Consider the following 19,207-nt stretch of genomic DNA (forward strand, 5'->3'; position numbering starts at 1 on the left):
AGTGACCACGGACTAATCAGATATGCTTTGAAATCATTCCTCTCTTGAATGTCTCTCATATACCCCTCATCCTGGAGTATGGGCAACTTCACTTGGGCTAAAATCCAAAACTAACATTTGTATTCTTAATCATTCACAGACTTTACTTTTCAAAAAGTTGCACTATTTTGCTGGAATATCTTAAATGAATTACGTTAATTAAAACAATCTTGAGTTTCAAATGGCCTTCAAATATTTTCATCATCCTAGTCAAGTGGTTAGGCCTTTTATAAAACAATTGAACCTATACACTTAAAATAACCCAATAACCAGGAGAAAGAAAACAAATAAAGTAGAAAAGGCATGGCAATTCCTACTCGCTTAAAGAAAACATGATTAAGAATCTTAAGACAAAATTGCTTTTGTTCTGTTACTGCTTACATATCTAGGCCACCACCCTAAAATGTTGACTATACTTTAAGTAATATTTTAAGTATTTGCTGTTTCAATATAGAGTGCTTTATTTTACCCATTTTCAGTTAATATCATTCATTAACAACTGCCCTAACTACCTGTAAATGCTTCGTGTGATCAACAGAAATATATTTATGCCTGAAAAGTATTACATTATATCTGCCAATGAAGGATTTAGGTTGAACAAGTTTTCTTCTTTGAAGCTTTTAAAATGCATTATAAAACAAAAGAACCTTGTAAGCTTAAAAAAAAAAAAACCAAACCCAAAACCGGAAGCAAAACAAAACCCAAAACAACAAACAAAACCCACTATGAAGTGCATGGGCTAATCTGAATATCTTCCTTCAAATCATTTTGTCAACGTAATACCCATCAAAATCAAAGTTGGAAAATAATCTAATTGCTCTGGGACCCCTGGAACTTTGTCAGGATTCCTGAAGCGGAAGTGTGCACCCATGCTTTGTAGCGCCACCGCAATAAATCCAAAGCTTCAAAATATTTCCACAGATACTGTACTTGCGCTGCAAAACGCATTAGACATGCAACAGTTCCAACATTTTCAGGAAGTGCCTGCATTAGGCAGTTCGTTCTTATGCATGCTGGAAAAATGGCCAAGATTTCTGAATGCGTGGCCACATGTCCAAGGCAAATCCAAGAGCTGTTCAACGTATGGTCTAGCCTCTGGCCTTGTTGAACAGATTGGGAAGTCACAACAACCTGTGTTTACCTGCCATCTTTTCCATGGCCTGGCAACCTCTCTCCCTATCCCACTGGGCATCCCATGGATGTGCTATGTGTGTAGGTGATTAAGCAGTGCACTGATGGAAGACACTCAGTTCCCACCTGATGGCCTCCCGGAAGCGTGGCAGGGAGGTCACCACAAAAGTTCACAACCTTTGCCACTACTGAGCACAAAGGAAACAGAGCAAGGCTGCCTATTAGCCCTGGGAGCAGCGGCAAATTGCCCCCAGCTACCATTCCTCATAGGGAGGAGACAAGTGGTCACATTTTCGTGCACTCATTCTGCACACATGCAACAAAATCCAAGGTCTCGCAGATCATCAGATTCACAATGCACGCACAAATGGGCTATGCTGTGCAGAATGAGACTGCCCAACCATCAGGTAAAAGGAAGAAACAGTGTTGTGGTGTACAGCCCCCCACCCCCACTCCCGAAAAATACCTTGCCCAGCCAGAAAGCCTAGGTACTGTTCACAGGAAAACTACTCCACAGCGTGGTGCTTCTGGCTGTCCTCCAGGTGGTAGGTATCTCCAGAAAATGTTTGGAAAATATTTCAATATAGAAAATCAAATTCCACCTCAACAACATTTGCCGGATGAGTTAAAGAACAGGGCCTATAAAGCTGTTTTTGCATGTGTATCTATGAAATCACCATTCCAATCAGTTCTGTCCAACCGTCCTTCCATCATTTCACACTGTTCTCACCCTGCATCACTATCATAGCAGAAACTCTGAAGCAATTAAGAGATTTAAAACTTTTTTTGGCAACAGTTTTCTAAGAAATTCATTCCAAGGCGAATAGAGTAAAGAAATAAAATATCCTCCCACAAACTCTTAACTTACTCTTGCAGAGTTTCCACTCCTTTTTCCTTATATTGCAGCTCCTGCTTCATCTGTGCCAATTCTCGTTTTAGCCTAGAAAGCTGAACAAAATAATTTAAAGTAATAATATGTAACAAACTTTCATAATATAAGATTTTGTATTTGAAAAACAATTATTTAAGTTACTTTAAGAAATTGTACGGGACAATCTCAGTTCTCTTCTTTTTTCGCTTTAAGATGTGTATTAAAACAACTTAAGTTTCTCAAATACTGCAAGACCCAATCAAATAGCAGTCACAACATTCAGCTTTCAAAGTATCAATTTCCTCATCTATTCTATTGGTTTTCTATCTCCAATAGCTTATGCTAACAGCTAGCAAGTTTCAATCAGTATGATTTTTCTTCTCCCCTGTAGCAGACAGACACCTCTCAACTGTCTTCAGTCAACTTAAAAAAAGACTGAACATCCAATGCCGTTAATTTTTCAAGCTGGGAAAACAAAATCACTGGCAACAAAACTGGCCTCTCCCCCAGAAATGGCAGCATGATTTTCTACGGTTATTTTCATCTCTCTCAATCCCCCTGCCAATTAAATCGATCGAACTAGCGAGTGTAAATCAGAAGTGACAAAGCAGAGATGTCTCCATAAAACATATTTTTGTGGTTTTATGAAAACAGTTACCGGAGTAGGTTAGGCACACCTTAGAAGAGCGCTATCAGCACCAATAATTACCTGCAAAGAAATAGCTTCTTGCCCTCCAGAGCTGATAGATACCTGAGGGCAACAGGGGCAGGAAGGTTCAAGGGACTACAGACAAATGGGGGGCACAGAGGTGTTTCAGTGTGTGTTGGTGAGGCATAAGCCTGAAATGAGAGCTCAAAGAAGGGCAGTGATGGAAGAAAAAAAGCTCTCAAGCTGTCAAACTTGGTACTTTTTCTAAGATTTACCCAGAGTGCTCTTGATTTTCACACGTACATCAATAAATTACAAATAAATGACAAAACTACTACTAAAATAAATAGTAAAAGAAAATTCCTACATATCCAGGCATAGATTAATTTTGTCAGCTCTACTCCAAGAGTGAGGGGCTTCACAGCAGTTCCAGGCATGCAAACCAGGCCTGCCAGCGTCCCACCATCCTGCGTGGCCCTCCCTTCCCCACATATTCTTGCCCTTTCCTGAAAACTCATCACACCAGCCCCCCCAAAACTCTTAAACCCTCACAAACTCTTTCAACGCTCACCAAAAGTAAAAATGAAAAAAAAAAAACAAAACAAAAAACCAAAAACCAAAACACCTGATCAGGTACACAAACACTTCATAGTGCACATTTTATTCTATTACCTGAAACAACTCAATACCTATACACACATTCAGTTCAATGGGTTATCCTATGCACTTAGGAGACCATTTTGTTTTAAGATGCAGGAAGAGAGAAAATCAGTGATGTAAGTGAAGACCTTGTTTATTTTCTTTAAATGTTATTTAAGCAAATAAGGCTTATTTTCTTGTTTGGAATATGCTGACATTTAGAGTATGCAAAACAAGCAAACACTAGTCAGCACGTAGTAAACATATACAGATAGAATAAATGCCTTTGAAGGGTGGTGAGCAGGATTTATTTTCAGAGGCACTCATGTGAAAAGTGGTCACTACAACAAAAATGGAACACTATCCTGCAAAGATAAGTATTTTTTATTTATTTTGTGAGCTGAGTGCCTGGCATGCTAAATCCCATTTTATCCATTAATAGAAATAAACTACAATATAGAAATAGGTTCTAGAGCTTAATATTATAAACTGTTTTTTATATTTGTTTATGACAGCTATATCAATTTGCTTGAAACCAATGTGCAGACTAACTCTTTGCTAAAGCAGCATGGGAGAAATTCAAGAAGTCAGCTATTCTTCCTTCAGCAAAGACAGTACCAAAAGCATGATCCTAGTTTTAAAAAAATGAAATATAAAAATGGGACATCTTTACTACAGAACTGCCTATCATCACTGTCAGAATGTTTGAACTCCCCTCCTCTCATAGAGGAGCTCTGGCCAAATCAGCTAAAAAGTTCTATTAGGCCAACATGTCTACTGAATTGTGAACAGATTTCCAGATAAATGGCTAAATCTAGAGTTCAATAACATCCACGGACCCCCACTGAAAATGGGTAGATGGGAAAATATGAAGACAGTGGGTTTGAAATGCACTTAAGAAAGAATTTGGCTGCAGAGTATTTACTACTCGTGGCAGTTCGCACAGAGAAAGCAATATCTGAAAGCCTGGCTGAGTTTGCCTCTGACATCCGTGACAAAAATCTTTACACTTTTAACATGGAAAAAGCATTACTTTGCAAGTCACTCACAATATAGGCTCTTTTTAATAGAACAGTAGGTCAGAATAGAAAAGCGTTTTTTAATATTTTATTTCCAAAACTGCATGCAACACCCAGTGTAAATGCTAAGGTAAAAGACAAACACATAGTCCCCCTCCCCTCCTCATGCCTAATTCATATTTTTACAAAATTAAAAAAGATTACTCACTCTGTCACGGCGGCTGGCTATTTCTGCTTTAATCTGATATGGGTCATACTTGGTATTAGCTGAAAATCCAGAGAATGCTAAACAGATGGAACACAGTATTTTACATTAATTTTTTTTCTTCTTTAATACACTTGTTAAGATATGGTACTATTTAATAGACCACTGCATTCATTCTTTGTGTTACAAGTCACTAGGTTTTAAAATAAACCTCTGTGCTAAAGTACAACTGAAAAATTAACTTTGGCCTGCCTGAATTTTTTTTTTTTTTGGTCCTGAACAACAACAAAAATTGTATGTAGGAGCACTGCATGCATACTGCCTAAAAGCAACCAGCTTCCATGACAGGATGGTGGCATTTACTGATGCAAGCAATTTGTGTAACTAACAATTGCTAATTGCTTCCTAGGCATGTTGACATAACAGTATGATAGGGACTAAAGTAACAAAACTATTGTCAGAACAAAATTCAACCAGCTACAGAGAGAAGTTGCCTCCTAAAGCAACAGTGTAGGGAACCAACGCACAGATCAACCTCTGGCAAGTGAGCTCTTAACGCAGTGTATCTAGAGTCAGGCAATGATTTCGAGCTGTGGCATTACAAGCTAAAGCCTAGACAGATGAAGTAAAGGTCCTAGAGGACAGGCTGGGCAAGACCAACCATGATTTACTGAGTGACTCATTCACTGCAGCACTGGCCCACTGAAAAATGCCTGGTATGCAAGCGGATGGGTTTGTGCTGTTAGACCTGCCATCCTTTTGTAGAGCTGAAGGCTGCTGCTTTGAAACCCATATCCATGTCTGCGTTGCACTGAGCCTTTCGACTCTCGAAAGAATACCGCAACGCCAAGGTCATGTCAAGCATGCAGGAACTTGCCAAAATGAGTAGTCATGCCTGGACTAATTCTCTAAATCCAGGATTTTCTATGGATTTCCCCCCCCCCCCCCCCCAAACAGTGCTGATCACAACTGAGTCACAAAACTGCTGCATGGGCACCTCCCTGCCAACCCACAACCGCTGAGCTCACACCACCTCCCACTCATGAGCACACAACACTGAGTCAATGGTAGCACCCACAAGCAAACAGAAGGAAAACAGTTTGTAAAGTTTTAGTTCTTTTAATGCAACAGACAAACAAGCAGTGGTGGAGGCAGGAATACTCATAATATAAGTGCCCGACTTTGGCCATATAATTGCACTTGAATTAGGAGCCTAAGATTTCTGTATGATAAATGGAAAAGCAAGCATCCCAGAGTGAAGTAGAGGAGTTGAATTAAGAAAAACAAGTGAAGAAGCATTGGGGAATCTGGAGTTGATAGCATGATTAATCCCCAAAGGGATTTTTTTTTTTTTATTTAAAAAAATATCATCTGACTAATCGTCCCACCCCATCTTCTCAAAACAGATGCATATATTAACACATCCACAGAAAATTAAAAATTTTTTTCACCTCTAAACAAGTGAAAGGTTTTAATTAATGAGATACTGTAAAATCATTTCCACAGATATACCTAGAAAAAAACCAACCTATCAGAAGACTGAGAAACATAAAAGTCAATTGACATAGCATTTGCATTCATGCTACAGATAACCTCCAATTTTGTCATTTTCATTCATATTTTGTTGCTGTTTCAAGCAACTGTTTTTTCCAAGAGCTAGACTGTTTTGACTCTTGAACAAAGACACCTTCTCCTGTTACACAGCCATAACAGCGGTGCAACAAATTCAGATTTCAGAAAAAGCGTATCATCTACTTCAAGCTACCAGAGACACCTGAAGAATGAAAAGGGCAGGAAATCAAGGCTCTACAACCTACACCACCAGCATTAGAATCAGAGGCTGGCATTCAAGAATGATGTGCACTAATAAAACACCACTTCCTACTTTGTGGTCAGAGGTACTTTGACCACAACACCTTGTCCCTAACTCTGTAAAGTCGATAAACCAACCATAGATTTGCAGAAGGCTTCCCCTAAGCTGATGGTTCCCCCCCATGCCGAGGGTGGAATAATCTATACATTTAAGAGTGCAAGTAGGTGGCTGGTCCAGCAACATTCAGTCTTGCCTTTGCTGCCTTGCATGAAGCATCACTACAGCCAGCTCGGAGATGGCTAGAGATGCTAGCTGGGATATATACCTGTTTAACATTTAAAAAGCATATTCTAATAGACCTAACAGGAAATGGAAGTCCCTGCATAGCAGAGTCAAAGGATAGTGCCTCAATTCTGTAGTCAGGGTTTTCATGCAGAGAACCAGGTGATAGAAACACTTCACACTATTTCTTATACCACAGGTAGTGAGACACAGGTGGGTAAATCAAGAAAAGACTAGTAAACTCACAGCTGGCATAAGAACGGCTGTCATCCTCACACATTTTGTGCAATTGTTGATATTCTTCTTGGGCTAGTTCAAAACGCTGCTGCTTTATTTGGTAAATCTCTTTCTTGGCATTGAGTGCCTCCTGGGCAACTATTAAATATTCCTTTAGCATGCGTTCCTGCTCCCTTCTCCATTGCTCCCTTGGGTCCTCAATTTGTGTGAGCTCTAAGGAGAAAAGCATAAAAAAATAACTTTTAAGAAACTATCCACAAAGCACAAATTATTTTGTTAAGCTCTGTTCTCAACTAGCACACCTAACGCTACAGTGCTCAAATCACTCCAGCCTGGATGAGAAGAAGGAAGGATGCAGAGCAGAACAACAGGAAAAATCCCTTTTAATTATAAAAGTCATTTAAATTTTATTATTTTCTTTACTAACTAGAGCAAACCCAATGAAAGCAGTGTTCTGGCTCTAATCTTCCCTCATAGCCAACTTGAAAATTCTGAGAACTACCTAAAAACCCAGAACCACATTGAAGAGTGAAAGTTATCTCAATGCTTAATTGATAACTCTAAATGTTTGGAACAACCTTAAGATACTCCATACAATTTCCCAACTATAACATCCTGAAAGGTCAGTGACTACACCTGCGTAATTAAGAATAAGGTCATTCAGCAGAAAAGTTAGCATTTTAATCTCAAATCCATAAAAGCAATTGAAATGCTTCTTTTTTTGTCTTAAGAAACAGCATTCTCATGCTTTCCCTTTCCAGGGTTTAAAACAGTTTGTATTCAAACACAAATCAAAAATAGGTTTCCAGTACAAATCTTTCCCATATATACTGATTTTCAAAGTTATTACCATACAGCAATCTCTTTGCAGCTGCAAAGACATTTGAGGACATGTGCATTAAAATCCCCAAACATTATTGGTTCATTTGCTTTCTTTTTGCAGTGATGCTCAGGCTAGCAATACGTTTTATATGAGGATGTCCATGTAAAGTCTCACGTGTAAGTGAATGTTAATTTCTGATGAGTGAGTCTCTACTGGTAGGAAGTTGCTGCAGATGCAACGTCAGTGTTCAGAGCAGAGTCAGAACCTGCAGCACCGTCAGGAGGTAAGCACCTAGTCATTTTTTCCAAACTTTGTTTCTCATGAGAGATGAAAACCAGTTATGTTTTGTATTAATCTTGTGTACATAATTCAGTGTATTGGTGTCAGTGATCAAATAAGAAACTATAGAAGATTGAGCCCAACAGATCAAGAACTCTAATGTTGTCACGGTCATGCTAGCCGCTCTACCATTTGAGAGACATCTAAGAAGTACCTAAAACAAAACATGAAGCTCATCTATGAGCAGTACTTCCAACAGATTTGCATATTAGGTTCCTAATAACCTTTTCTCTCCCCAGAATGCCTCACGTTGCAATAATATAAAGATCGTGCCTATGGTTCTGCAATATCTCCCCATATCCCAGGGACCCTGGGTTCCCAGCAGCACCTTCTGGCTCCAATGCCCCCAACTACCTCTGCAGCCAGGAAAGCATGTGTTGTGGCTTGCTGCAGCCTCCTTAAATCCTCTGCATGCAGGGCAAGCAGACGAAAACGGGAGTTCACATTGCAGTCCATCCTTTACTGAGGGCATGATAATGGGCAATGCTATCTCATCTGCCCATAAATATTCCTGAAATCTGTGCAAATTTAATATTCCTAAAACTGCTAATTGCCTAAGGAAACTATGCAGAAATTAATAAATATTTATGAGCCAGAAAAACTAGCTTCTACTGTCTCTTTTTGAATAGGAAATTAATAGTTGCAATCTCAATAACAGCCCAGGCTAAAATGTTATGTTGTATCACACATTAAGCTTCTGAGGTCCTATACTACTGGGCACTGCATTTCCCATCAAATTATTTCAGAAGCCTTCCCAAAAACTAGCAGCATTCTTCTGAGGCAGAAAATTTCTTCAGTACAGTAGTGACATTCTCTTCTGTTTTATTTACTACAGAGGCTTCACTTTGCCCTGGATTTCTACACGAGTTTGCCACGTAAGAACAAAACTAAAGCTATGTTGTATGATAAAATTAAACTTCCTCAATTTCTTTATAACCAATTAAAAAAAAAAAACCCTACTACAGTAATTCAAGAACAGCCCCAGACAAATGCAGAGAATATATTAGTCCCTCACTGGGGAATGCCCAACTGGTTAAAGGAGACTTCAAAGGCTCCCAAGACTCTGAGGAGGAGGGAAAGGAATTCTGCGGCTGGCAGCCACCACGGTTTTTAAGCAACAGTTGGACAAGAGCCAAGAGCAGCTTAGTAAGGGTGTCAACAAAGTACTGAATTTACAGAACAAGATGAAGATCAGGGTTGGAAGCACCATTGAGATTTACAGAGGATTCCTCTCTTCCTGAGGTTTTTCAATATAAATGGAAAGTTATTGCTTAGAAAGCTTTTTATTACTTTCTGGGTAAAAAAAACGTAGCAAGAGGCTTGGAAAAAATCAGATGTATTACTCTCTTCTTTTGAAAGGCGCAATGGCAAAAAGCTTGAGAGAGTGCACAAAGCGTGAGAGGTCCTTGGTAAACATAACTGTAGAAAAACTCTTTGAGTTATCCCTTTCATTTTCTCAGTCTCTTTCTTGAAACCAAAGCACATCTAACTGTTTTGTCAATTAACACCAAACTCCAACCCTGTATAAAGCATAACCTGGTCAGCCACAAAAGGCAGTCTGAATGTTTTCTACGTGGAAGTTGCCATTCCAAGTTTTTAGACATAGTTCAGAATACAATGTAAGGGATTCATTTCAGAAAAACAGTTCTTTAGTTCCTACACCATTTCTGCCACTTCCCTGACATCATCTCATGATGCATGATTGTCTACTCATCAGTTCTCACTTCTACAAAGGAGGTTAATGCAGTCCTGATCGGTACCTTTCTTGTCTGCAGTTTAAAATTGGACCGAGTACCCTACTAATTTTTGAATAATGATTATCCAGCTATAACATCAACTCTGTCTTCCCTCTGAATATAAATCTTGCTTGTATACATAAGCACCGTATTAGCCTAAGGGTGACAAACCCATTTTGCTGTGACAGCTGAATTACCCTTTAGGATAATATCTGTGGGCTGCAAGTAATTAGTTATCATGAAAGAGACAAATTTTGCAACCTTGTTAAGTGCAGAATGATTCCTTTCGCTCAGTTCAGCACTGGTTCAATGAAGTTTCTATCCCTCTGTTCATATATTACCTTTATTTAATACCTAATACGATTAGCTTTACCTTCTCAGACCAATTTTTATTAATATTCTCTCTGTGCCTTTCCATTGAGCATTTGGGAATTCCATTTCTTTCTGCAGAGACTCTCTTCTCCAGTTTTTGCTCTCAGTTGCACACAAAAAACCCACAAGCCTACAATGATTAATATCCTTTCCATAGGTTCAAACTTGATGTCTGTGGTAAAGCAGCTAATAACAAAAGGGAGTTCTTTCTCTTGCACGTGATGGTGATTGCTGTCCCCATCAAAGATGCCTATCAGTAGGATGCTTCAGTAGCTTTTTTAGTCAAAGCACTGCAATGGGAGCTCGTGTTCTAGCCGTTATTTATAGGGGCTCCTAAAGCCTTTAAGAAAAAAAAAGAAGAGCTGCCAGCATTCTCGTTTGTATTTATTTTTAATATGTGCATTCACACACATGTAGGTATGTTGGTGCAAGTGCACTCCATTACTGTACTCTGATGTAAACCTCATTTTTTATTAAACTTCAACATTAACTGAAGTTACTGTGACAGTTTAAACAGCCATCATTAATCTACTACTTCTTTTAAACACAGTTATTGTAAGAATTACTTAACAGGCTGCATTTATTGCCTTTCAATTGTCTCGGCTATCTATCCTTGTGATCAGTGCATTAACAGCTCTTTAAAGTGTATTATTTAATTTGCGATCCTTGTTAATTTCACAACAATAAGTGCCTGTTTGGGTCAAACAATATCATGGGACCATTTGTTATTGGTTTGGGTTTGGGTTTTTTTTGTGGGTTTTTTTTTGTTTGGTTTTTGTTTTGTTTTTTAAAATAAGTAATTGTGAAACCACAATACACAAGTAATTCCAATGATGGCAGGAAGCCAAAAAACTATTTCTACACTTTTATTTTTTAATTGACTAGATCTCAAGTAGATAGCATTGAGGTTGCTTTTGCAGATTATACTATTTACCATTGCCATGATAGCCCATATAACTACTTTCTTCTTTTCCCTCCCTGCTAACTGCCATTCTCACAACATTGAAAGCATTCACTCTTTGGTGATAAGAAGCTTAATGATAGCAGAACAACAGTAACAGCAGCAGTAGTACAAAGCTGTAAAGATAAGACTTTTTTTTTTTTTTAAATTAGAACTGGCAAATGTGCCAGACAGTGGTAATACAAAGCTCAGCAATAGTCCAAAAGGAAAAAAGTTGGAGATTTCTCCCTCTTCATTTCCAGAAGGGACATCTTTTGTCTTTTTCATTTTATACTATATTAAAACATAAAACATACATTTCTTAGGAGAGGATGAGAGTATCGTATTTCCTAGTGCTTCCAATTAAAAAGCAGCACTTTTCTCTCTGAACGTATTTTGTTTTTCAACATACAAGAGTGAACTATGGATGACTGGAAAAATAGGAAATACAAGAATACAGCATGAAAATCTTAACTGACGTATGACAAAAAGCAACAACAAAATTACTGTGATTCCACAGTATGACAAAGCAAAACAAAACATTTTATACACTATAACTCACTCATAGGTTGTAAAATTCTTTACAAATGGAGGAAGGATTGTGCCCCCATTTGAAAGATGAGAAAACAGATACTGCAAGAAATTACTTGCATACATTTTCTCACTGTAGTGTAAGGTGCATAAACGGTATCAGAAGCAAAGTCAGTGCCATCAGTTAACAACAGCTTGCTAGGATTCCTAAAAACAATCATACAACTACTCACGATTTATGTGGTCCATATAATAAACTCCAATCTGTTGATCGTAAACAGTTTCCCATCCTAGAGGAAGCTCATCACCGACACAGTCAGCAAATGTCAATGGCTTTGTAATCCTGTAAAAATAAGAATAACACAAATAACATTCATTGCACTGTAAAGTCTGCACCTTTTGTATGTATTACATGTTTTGAAGATACCTCCATCATTTGATCACAAACTAGTTATGCTGCTCAGGAATGCGCTCATAATTGCAAACATACAGTTTCAAAATAAAATTTCATTTAAATATGCTGACAGATACTCCCCAAACAGGTAAGACAAGCTTCTCCCTTCAAGTTTCTATGTTTAACAGTTTAATTACAATGGCATGCAGTCCTGCCAGTTTTCCTCCCATATTGCAAAGAACATAAACGTGAAGTTGGAGTGCACGACTTCTAAAAATTACTAGAAGCTTTATAGGCTTTACCTTTTATAAGGTGTCATAGCACTATAATTGTTTCACCTTAAAAAAATGAAATAAAATTAAAGAAAGCGCTATATAATAGATCTCTCCTCTTTTTAATTATACATTTCCAACTATTAATGATATTGTCTTGGTCCAGACCCGTCCAAATTACTTCCTCGTCCTCAAAAAGAAGAGGGACACACAAATGTCTGAAGAATTCTGAAGCCATCACAGCAGAAATAGTAACTAATAAGTAACAGCATTACTATCTATCAGCTTAAAATACCACACCCCTTGCTAGGCAAACTCTTGATAGAACAGTGGTAATAGAAAACCAAAACCAAAAAATTTCAGTATTGACAGCAGTGTTGAAAATACCAGGTTACAAATTCTACAGAAAGACTCTAAACCAACACTGTTCTAGAACATCAAGGTATATTTAAAAAACCAAACAAAAAAAAAAAACACCAAAAAAAACCCCCCACAAACTAGGAAAGAACAAATGGGTGCAAGTAAAAAAAATCCTTTTCATTTGAATCATGCTTATTTCCCAAATCATAATTTTAACCATTATTTAACCCCTAAGATAACATTTTCCTCTAAAGGCTGCCAAAAAATTCCTTTTCAGAAAAGCCATTAATATAGTCATTTCAGTTATACATGGGACATAGATCCAACACCTTCAACGTTTATTTATTGAGGCATTTGTAATACCTAGAATGATGATAAGCTTTGCAAAGATTAAATGCATGCATTCATTTAGGGACTGACTTAAGTTCATTATAACCTATGGCATATCACTGTTTGGCGTATAATGGAATATCCATTCGTATGTTCTAATACCCAGTGAAGGTTTTCTGAAACTAGGTCTGGACTATGCTTACAAATACACTACAGAATAGAGGGATCATTAGGACTAGTAATTGCACTTCATCTGATAACACCTGTACAAAACAATAATTTTGCCTGAACTAAAACATGTCTGTCTCTGAACTAGAAGTCCTTCCCCACCCCAAAACAAAACCGATAAAGACTACGTATTTTCCAAATGATGGAAATCCTACTACAGCTACATTCTGGCTATTGCAACGGTCCAGTAAGCACACCACTGAACCACTAAAAAAAGCACGAAACTTTGCATGTAGCGAAACAGAAAAACTGCATTTACCTGCCTCCTAAAACTATTTCAGTATTCTTGAGATTAAAGTGGTCAAAATTAACTGTAGTAGCTATCTTACATGCAATGTTTGAACAGCTCTGTACAACAGTAAAAAAATCAAGTTATTTAGGTCAAATAATAAAAAGCATCATCATATGCTATAGATTCTCAAACATGTCTAAACAGTTTAATAAGACAAATATGTACATAAATTTGCACACCACTATTTGAAGTAAAAATTTTCCATTACTGGCAAATATGTAGTTTACATCATGTAATTATGTAAATCCAAAGCCGCTGTATTCAAGAAAGAAAATATTACTATGGACTGGCATATGCATTCTTTCAGTAATTCATCTAGCAGTCAGGCAGACCAAGTATTGCCAAAATACTTCTGATTTCCCTGGAATTCAGTCAGATATTAAAAATACAACATGCAGCATTTTTTCTTAAACTCTCATGGTTTTGTTCTGAAGACATCATGTTTACAATTTCTCAAAAGTAGTCTAGACATCGGCTCCTAAATTACCACACTATAGACAAGATTTTCTTTGGAATGAGTTTTGAGACATGCTTGCCTATTACACAAACTCTCACCCTTTATTCGTAAATAAAACCCACACATGGTACTCTAACCTTTTACACTACAAGATCTTTAATTCAATGTTCTCCACGATCCCACCAGGGCTCAGACTTCTAGGACAAGGACAACGCTCACTTTCTGGAAAAGGGAGACTGAAGAAAGCCAATCCATCTGGTCTAGCCACTTTTCATTCCAATGTTATAAAGCATGCATGAACAGTTTAGTTGATGGCTTTGAAGGAAACTTTGTAAGAAAAAGAATACGTAAAAAGCTGTCTTCCAGATACTCAGACCATTATTAACTTGGTGTTGCTCATTTTAAACTATATCCAAAGTTGCTCCAAATTCGATTCCCTTCAGGCAAAGCATATCATCACATTGATTCTCAATTCAGTCACATGTATATCTACATAGCTTGAACCTTCTTCGTTCAATTCATCTAGGTCAAAACATGCAAAGCTTAAACTAAGAGTTGGAAGTTTCTCCCTGTGTTTTGCACTGTTTTAACTAAGTCAACTGAAAAAGTACATTTCTGGTTTAACCAGCACAACTCTGAGGATGAGATTTTTTTTTTTTTTTTTTTTTCCAGTTAAGGAAACTACAGGTTTCCAGAATAGCAAAGACAAAATGGAACAGATGCAGATATGGATATTGGAGGTCAGCCACGAACTACAGTAGTAGATTCCTGAAATTAAATAAGTATCTTCTGGAAATACTGCTTTACCCCCTGGGTTTTTTTAATTAGCTTAAGCACTGTAAAACAGGACAGGTCTTTTCTGCTTCTATATAAAGTATTGTAAAGGGTACAAGTACATCTGTTAAAACATTTCAAAGTATTAAAATAAAGACAAAAAACTTTTTGAAGCATTATGAAGACAGAATAAAAATGCTGCCATCAGGGCTGCCCTGAACTACGCTACTCACAGTAGTAAAGGCTACAGCATTTTATCTGTCACCAGCCAGCATCTCCTGTCCACCCCGCAACTAGTAAGAAGGTTCTGAACTTCCAGCTGAAGACAGAATTCCTCTGGGACCATTTTACAACGTTAACTGGTTGCAGCCACTGGATCTACATCCCAGGTACAAGTGATAGCTGTCCACAGGGGCCAATTTTGCATATATCAAACAGCCAACCATAACTTCAGATTAACTGATTTGCTGATTCTTCATTATCTTGAAATGTTTATCCTTTCTAAAAGTAGTGATGCTCTTCAGTCATTAAGCACCCAAATTTTGTGACTCTGAAACCCTTCAAAAACAAATACAGAAACACATAAGAAAGCCCGCATAACCCAAATCCTGCACAGCAAGCTGAGAGGAAAAATCTTTGAGCATTGTCATGCACCTTGGATCTGCCACCTCTAACTCTGCCCAAATTAAATGTTTTCGTTAAGAAGAAATGGAAGTCTGGTATTTGCCTGCAGGAAAACAGACATATCTGGAAACCCAAGTTTTATTCATATTTTCTCTGCATCAATTAGCAAGCTGAACAGTTACAATACAGAAATCAAACTACAAAATAATACCAGAACAGCTTTATTTCACTGTTCAAAGAGGTGTTTTTCTTCCTCCTTGCATACTTATTTCATATCTTTACCCATTACCCATGCACAGAAGGATTCCAGAATACATTACTACAGCTTTCTGAATATGCAGCAGCAACAGACATTTCTTGAATGCATCAGTTCATGATGGGGAGTGGGTGGGAAAAAGACAGCAAAAGGCAGTAGCTAAATACCATTTTAGATAAATTACTACAAAACTGTGCTCAGCTTTAGCATACTCTGTTAACAGAATCTAATTTCAATCCCCCAAAACCCACAGAAAACCTCAACCTTTAAATAATAATGGAAAACTTCTGGGTTCAATGAAAAGACATACTTCGACTCTCCAAAACACAGTTTGACCGAAAGCGTGGGGCAGCAATTTCATTGTCATGGAGTTTCAAAAACAGAACCAGATCACTAAAAACACAGGGCATCAGAAAATATTAGATAAGATCCTCAGTCTTCCCATGGCCCTGATGCCACATCAGAGGGCCCTGGCTGCTTGAAATCTCTAGGTCTAACTGAGCAAAACTTCCCCTGGGAGGAACTAAATTAAGACAAACAGAGCCTGTTTTTCTAAGATCTTGAACAGGAAATCGAAACGGTGTTTCCAAAGCAGAAATGCTGCTGCAAACTAGCTGTCATCTCTCAGACGACATCTAGATAAATCTCGCAATACGTTATCCAAAGTAAAGTATTACGCTGAGCATATTACTGAAGCGTCACAAGGCAAGAAAGAGAGAAGGCAAAATGAGAAATCATGCACGCACTTAAAAGCTTTCAGCCAGACATTTTTTCCTACTTCCTTTCAAACATGAATCTAAGTTACAGCCATTGTTATAAAATTCAATTAATCCTCCTGTCCTGTATCATGGCTCTTATTCTCTCCAACCGCACGGGGGGGGGGGGGACACCACCCAAAAAATACACCAAGAAATTGAGCAGGAATGGAAGACTTTTTGTTATTTCACAGACATGGACATGAAGAGCTGTTTACACTGAGGTGGAGGATGAGGGGGTGGAGGGGGTGTTCTTGTTATTTTGTTTTTCAAAGTCACAGTGCAGTCCTGGAGGCACTTCACGGACATCATCCTCCACCACAGCTCGGGCCTGGGCAGCACTGCACCCCGAGCTTGCAGGACCTTGTCTGTGAGACACAGAGAGGATCTGTGGCCACCCAGTTGTGCCATGACACCCAGCAGCCCCAGCCCACCCAGCTCCCCCAAGCAGGCTGCCCTGAAGTGAGCACCCCCTCCTTAGCAGCCACTGCTTCCCACCTCACCAAGCAGGGCAGGGACATGTCCCGCACACACTGCCCTGGCTGCTGAAGCAAGGAGCTTCCCACACGGATCGGAAACAGCCACGCAGCAGCGAGACCCACGCAGCCTCGCCTCGTGGCAGCACACACCAGCCAGGCACGGGCTGTTGGCAGCAAATGCCGCCACCAACTCCCGACCCCCTGTTACAGCACTCCGGAGCACACCGTGGTTTTCCTCACTGGCCATTCTCTATTACGGACTCCGCTCTCCTCAAGTAGCTGAGTCACAAAAACAAGCTGGATTTTGAAAAAAGGTTTGGCAAATTACGTACTAACTGCTTAGTCAAAAGTACAGCAAAGTTTACCAAACTGTATGTATATTTTCAAGATAAAAATCCCTTATAGCCTCCTTCTTAATCCAAATTATGTATCTTCATTTTACCGCTTAATTTAACCTCGAGTTCTGAATAAAATAAACTTACTGAACATTTACTCAAGCCTTCATTAAAATAAATCCACAATACAGAAGGCCAGACAGAAACCTGCACAAATGAGATTCTGTGCTCAGGACAAACACTTAAAGAAGGTACCTTGTATTCAGAGTCATCACTGGCATACATTTCCCTTAGAAATAAAATGCTACCCTACAGCAAGGAAATAACAGCACCAGCTCTTCTAAAGGTCACTTGAAATCCAGTCTTTTTAAGACCACGCTATATTTTGCAGTAGTTTTCATTCTTCTTTTAAAACAGCTGCAAACAAGCACATGAAAGAGCGCTAACAGTATCAAATCAGGGTATTTGCTTCAATTAATTTTACAGCAACATAAGCAACACAGCATACATCAATGTGCAAAACAGAAGGTGCAGGATGGCATTAGCCAGCTACAGTAATGAATCAACATCTTCAAGTGTGGGGGAAAAATGTGTGTGCGTTGTTAGACTATTTTTAATTAACTTTTTTTAAAAAATGGAAACGACTGATAACTGCCTTTAACACATGGTATTACAAACCAGGACAACCTATACTGAGACAGCTGACAAGCATGTCACTCCCACAAATATTTGAGTTATTCGTTGGTCACCACCTCCTGAGCCATGGTTTGCCACTGTTTACAGCGTGGCAAACAAGCTGGTGGCAGTTCCTTTTAACCCCACTCTGTAAGCTACAGTGCTTCACGAGCTGGTTAAAAAGCAGTTTTAACACCTGTGGAACAGGGCAACATAGACGGTAACTTCATCAGCCATTCTATTCCTCAGTCCATAACTGCCACCCGAGCCTACAGGGGTCAAGAACAGTAAGTGGTATCAGCCATCCACCTCTCCTGTGACCTTGTGCTGAAGAAAAATGTTCAGGAAAAACTGAAATAATATTACAAAAAACTCAGTAGATTGACCAAAATGCACCAGCACTCTGTTTCGGCACCCAAAACCTGAATGGAATGATTTTGTTTCCTACAGCGTTTCAGATGATCATGTCCTGTGTTGCGCACTACATTGAATGAGTTGACACCAAACCAAAAAGAATTCACTTTTTCATGCTAGGCAGTCCCTTTACATTTTTTTAAATCTCACCAACACTTTTCTGATGGGCAGGGTATTACACACGTATTAGATGAAAACTGTTCATCATACACAACATATTCGCTGCTACATGTAATGCTAATAGGACAGGTAGCCACGAAAACCCTGAACAATTAGATTTTGTCATGCAAAAGGTATATGAAGCTACATGTATGAGTAAGAGATAACCCATACGATTTGTTGACTTAGAAGTAATAGAAGTTTATATTCCCTACAAACACCTAGGAGAAATGTACCTGAGGACACCCTCTAACCGCCTTTCACTATTCTAGAAACAATAAACATTTACTAACAAGCAACAACAGAGAAATAACATGCTTCTGTTTTTATCCTTTATCATATTCCCAAAAACCAAAACAGCTAAGAAAGATTGGCTTAGTATGTTGAAACATAAAATAAAATGCTACATCCAACTGCAGCTCTCGCATGACTCGTCTGGCTGCTCAGGAACTGCTGAAACAGTTCCACACAAGCAGCCAAGTCTTCCAAGTAGCTATCCATTTCTGAACAGCGGCTATAATCCACATCCAAATAGAGAACACAAATATTATGGGAAATTCTTGCTGAAAATATACCCCCATTTCATCAAGATGACCAAAATTCCTCCTTCAAAAATCATAGCCAGGTTAAAAGTCAGTGCTTCTAAGAAAACTGCTTGTTTCTGCTATTTACTATATTTTACAGAGGATAGACAATGAAAATAATGGGAGCAGAGGGGTTAGTTAAGACTGTCCATAAGCACTTTAAAATATGTTTTGTTTGTGTAGGCACAGATAG

At 38.5% G+C, this 19,207-nt stretch overlaps 1 protein-coding gene across 6 annotated transcripts in view; it reads right to left on the reverse strand.

Annotated features, from left to right (window-relative positions):
- Nucleotides 1–19,207, reverse strand: part of WWC3 (WWC family member 3) — a 104,571-nt gene that overhangs the window by 54,158 nt on the left and 31,206 nt on the right. For all 6 annotated transcript variants that reach the window (XM_064437099.1, XM_064475627.1, XM_064475620.1 and 3 more), the window contains exons 2-5: nt 11,860–11,969; nt 6,895–7,098; nt 4,557–4,633; nt 2,039–2,118 (exon numbers count right to left, since the gene is read on the reverse strand). In XM_064437099.1, the coding sequence (XP_064293169.1) occupies nt 2,039–2,118; nt 4,557–4,633; nt 6,895–7,098; nt 11,860–11,969 (471 nt within the window). The remainder of the gene's footprint in view (nt 1–2,038; nt 2,119–4,556; nt 4,634–6,894; nt 7,099–11,859; nt 11,970–19,207) is intronic.

The sequence above is a fragment of the Phalacrocorax carbo genome, chromosome 1, assembly GCF_963921805.1.
Source record: "Phalacrocorax carbo chromosome 1, bPhaCar2.1, whole genome shotgun sequence".
NCBI classification, from domain to species: Eukaryota; Metazoa; Chordata; class Aves; order Suliformes; family Phalacrocoracidae; genus Phalacrocorax; species Phalacrocorax carbo.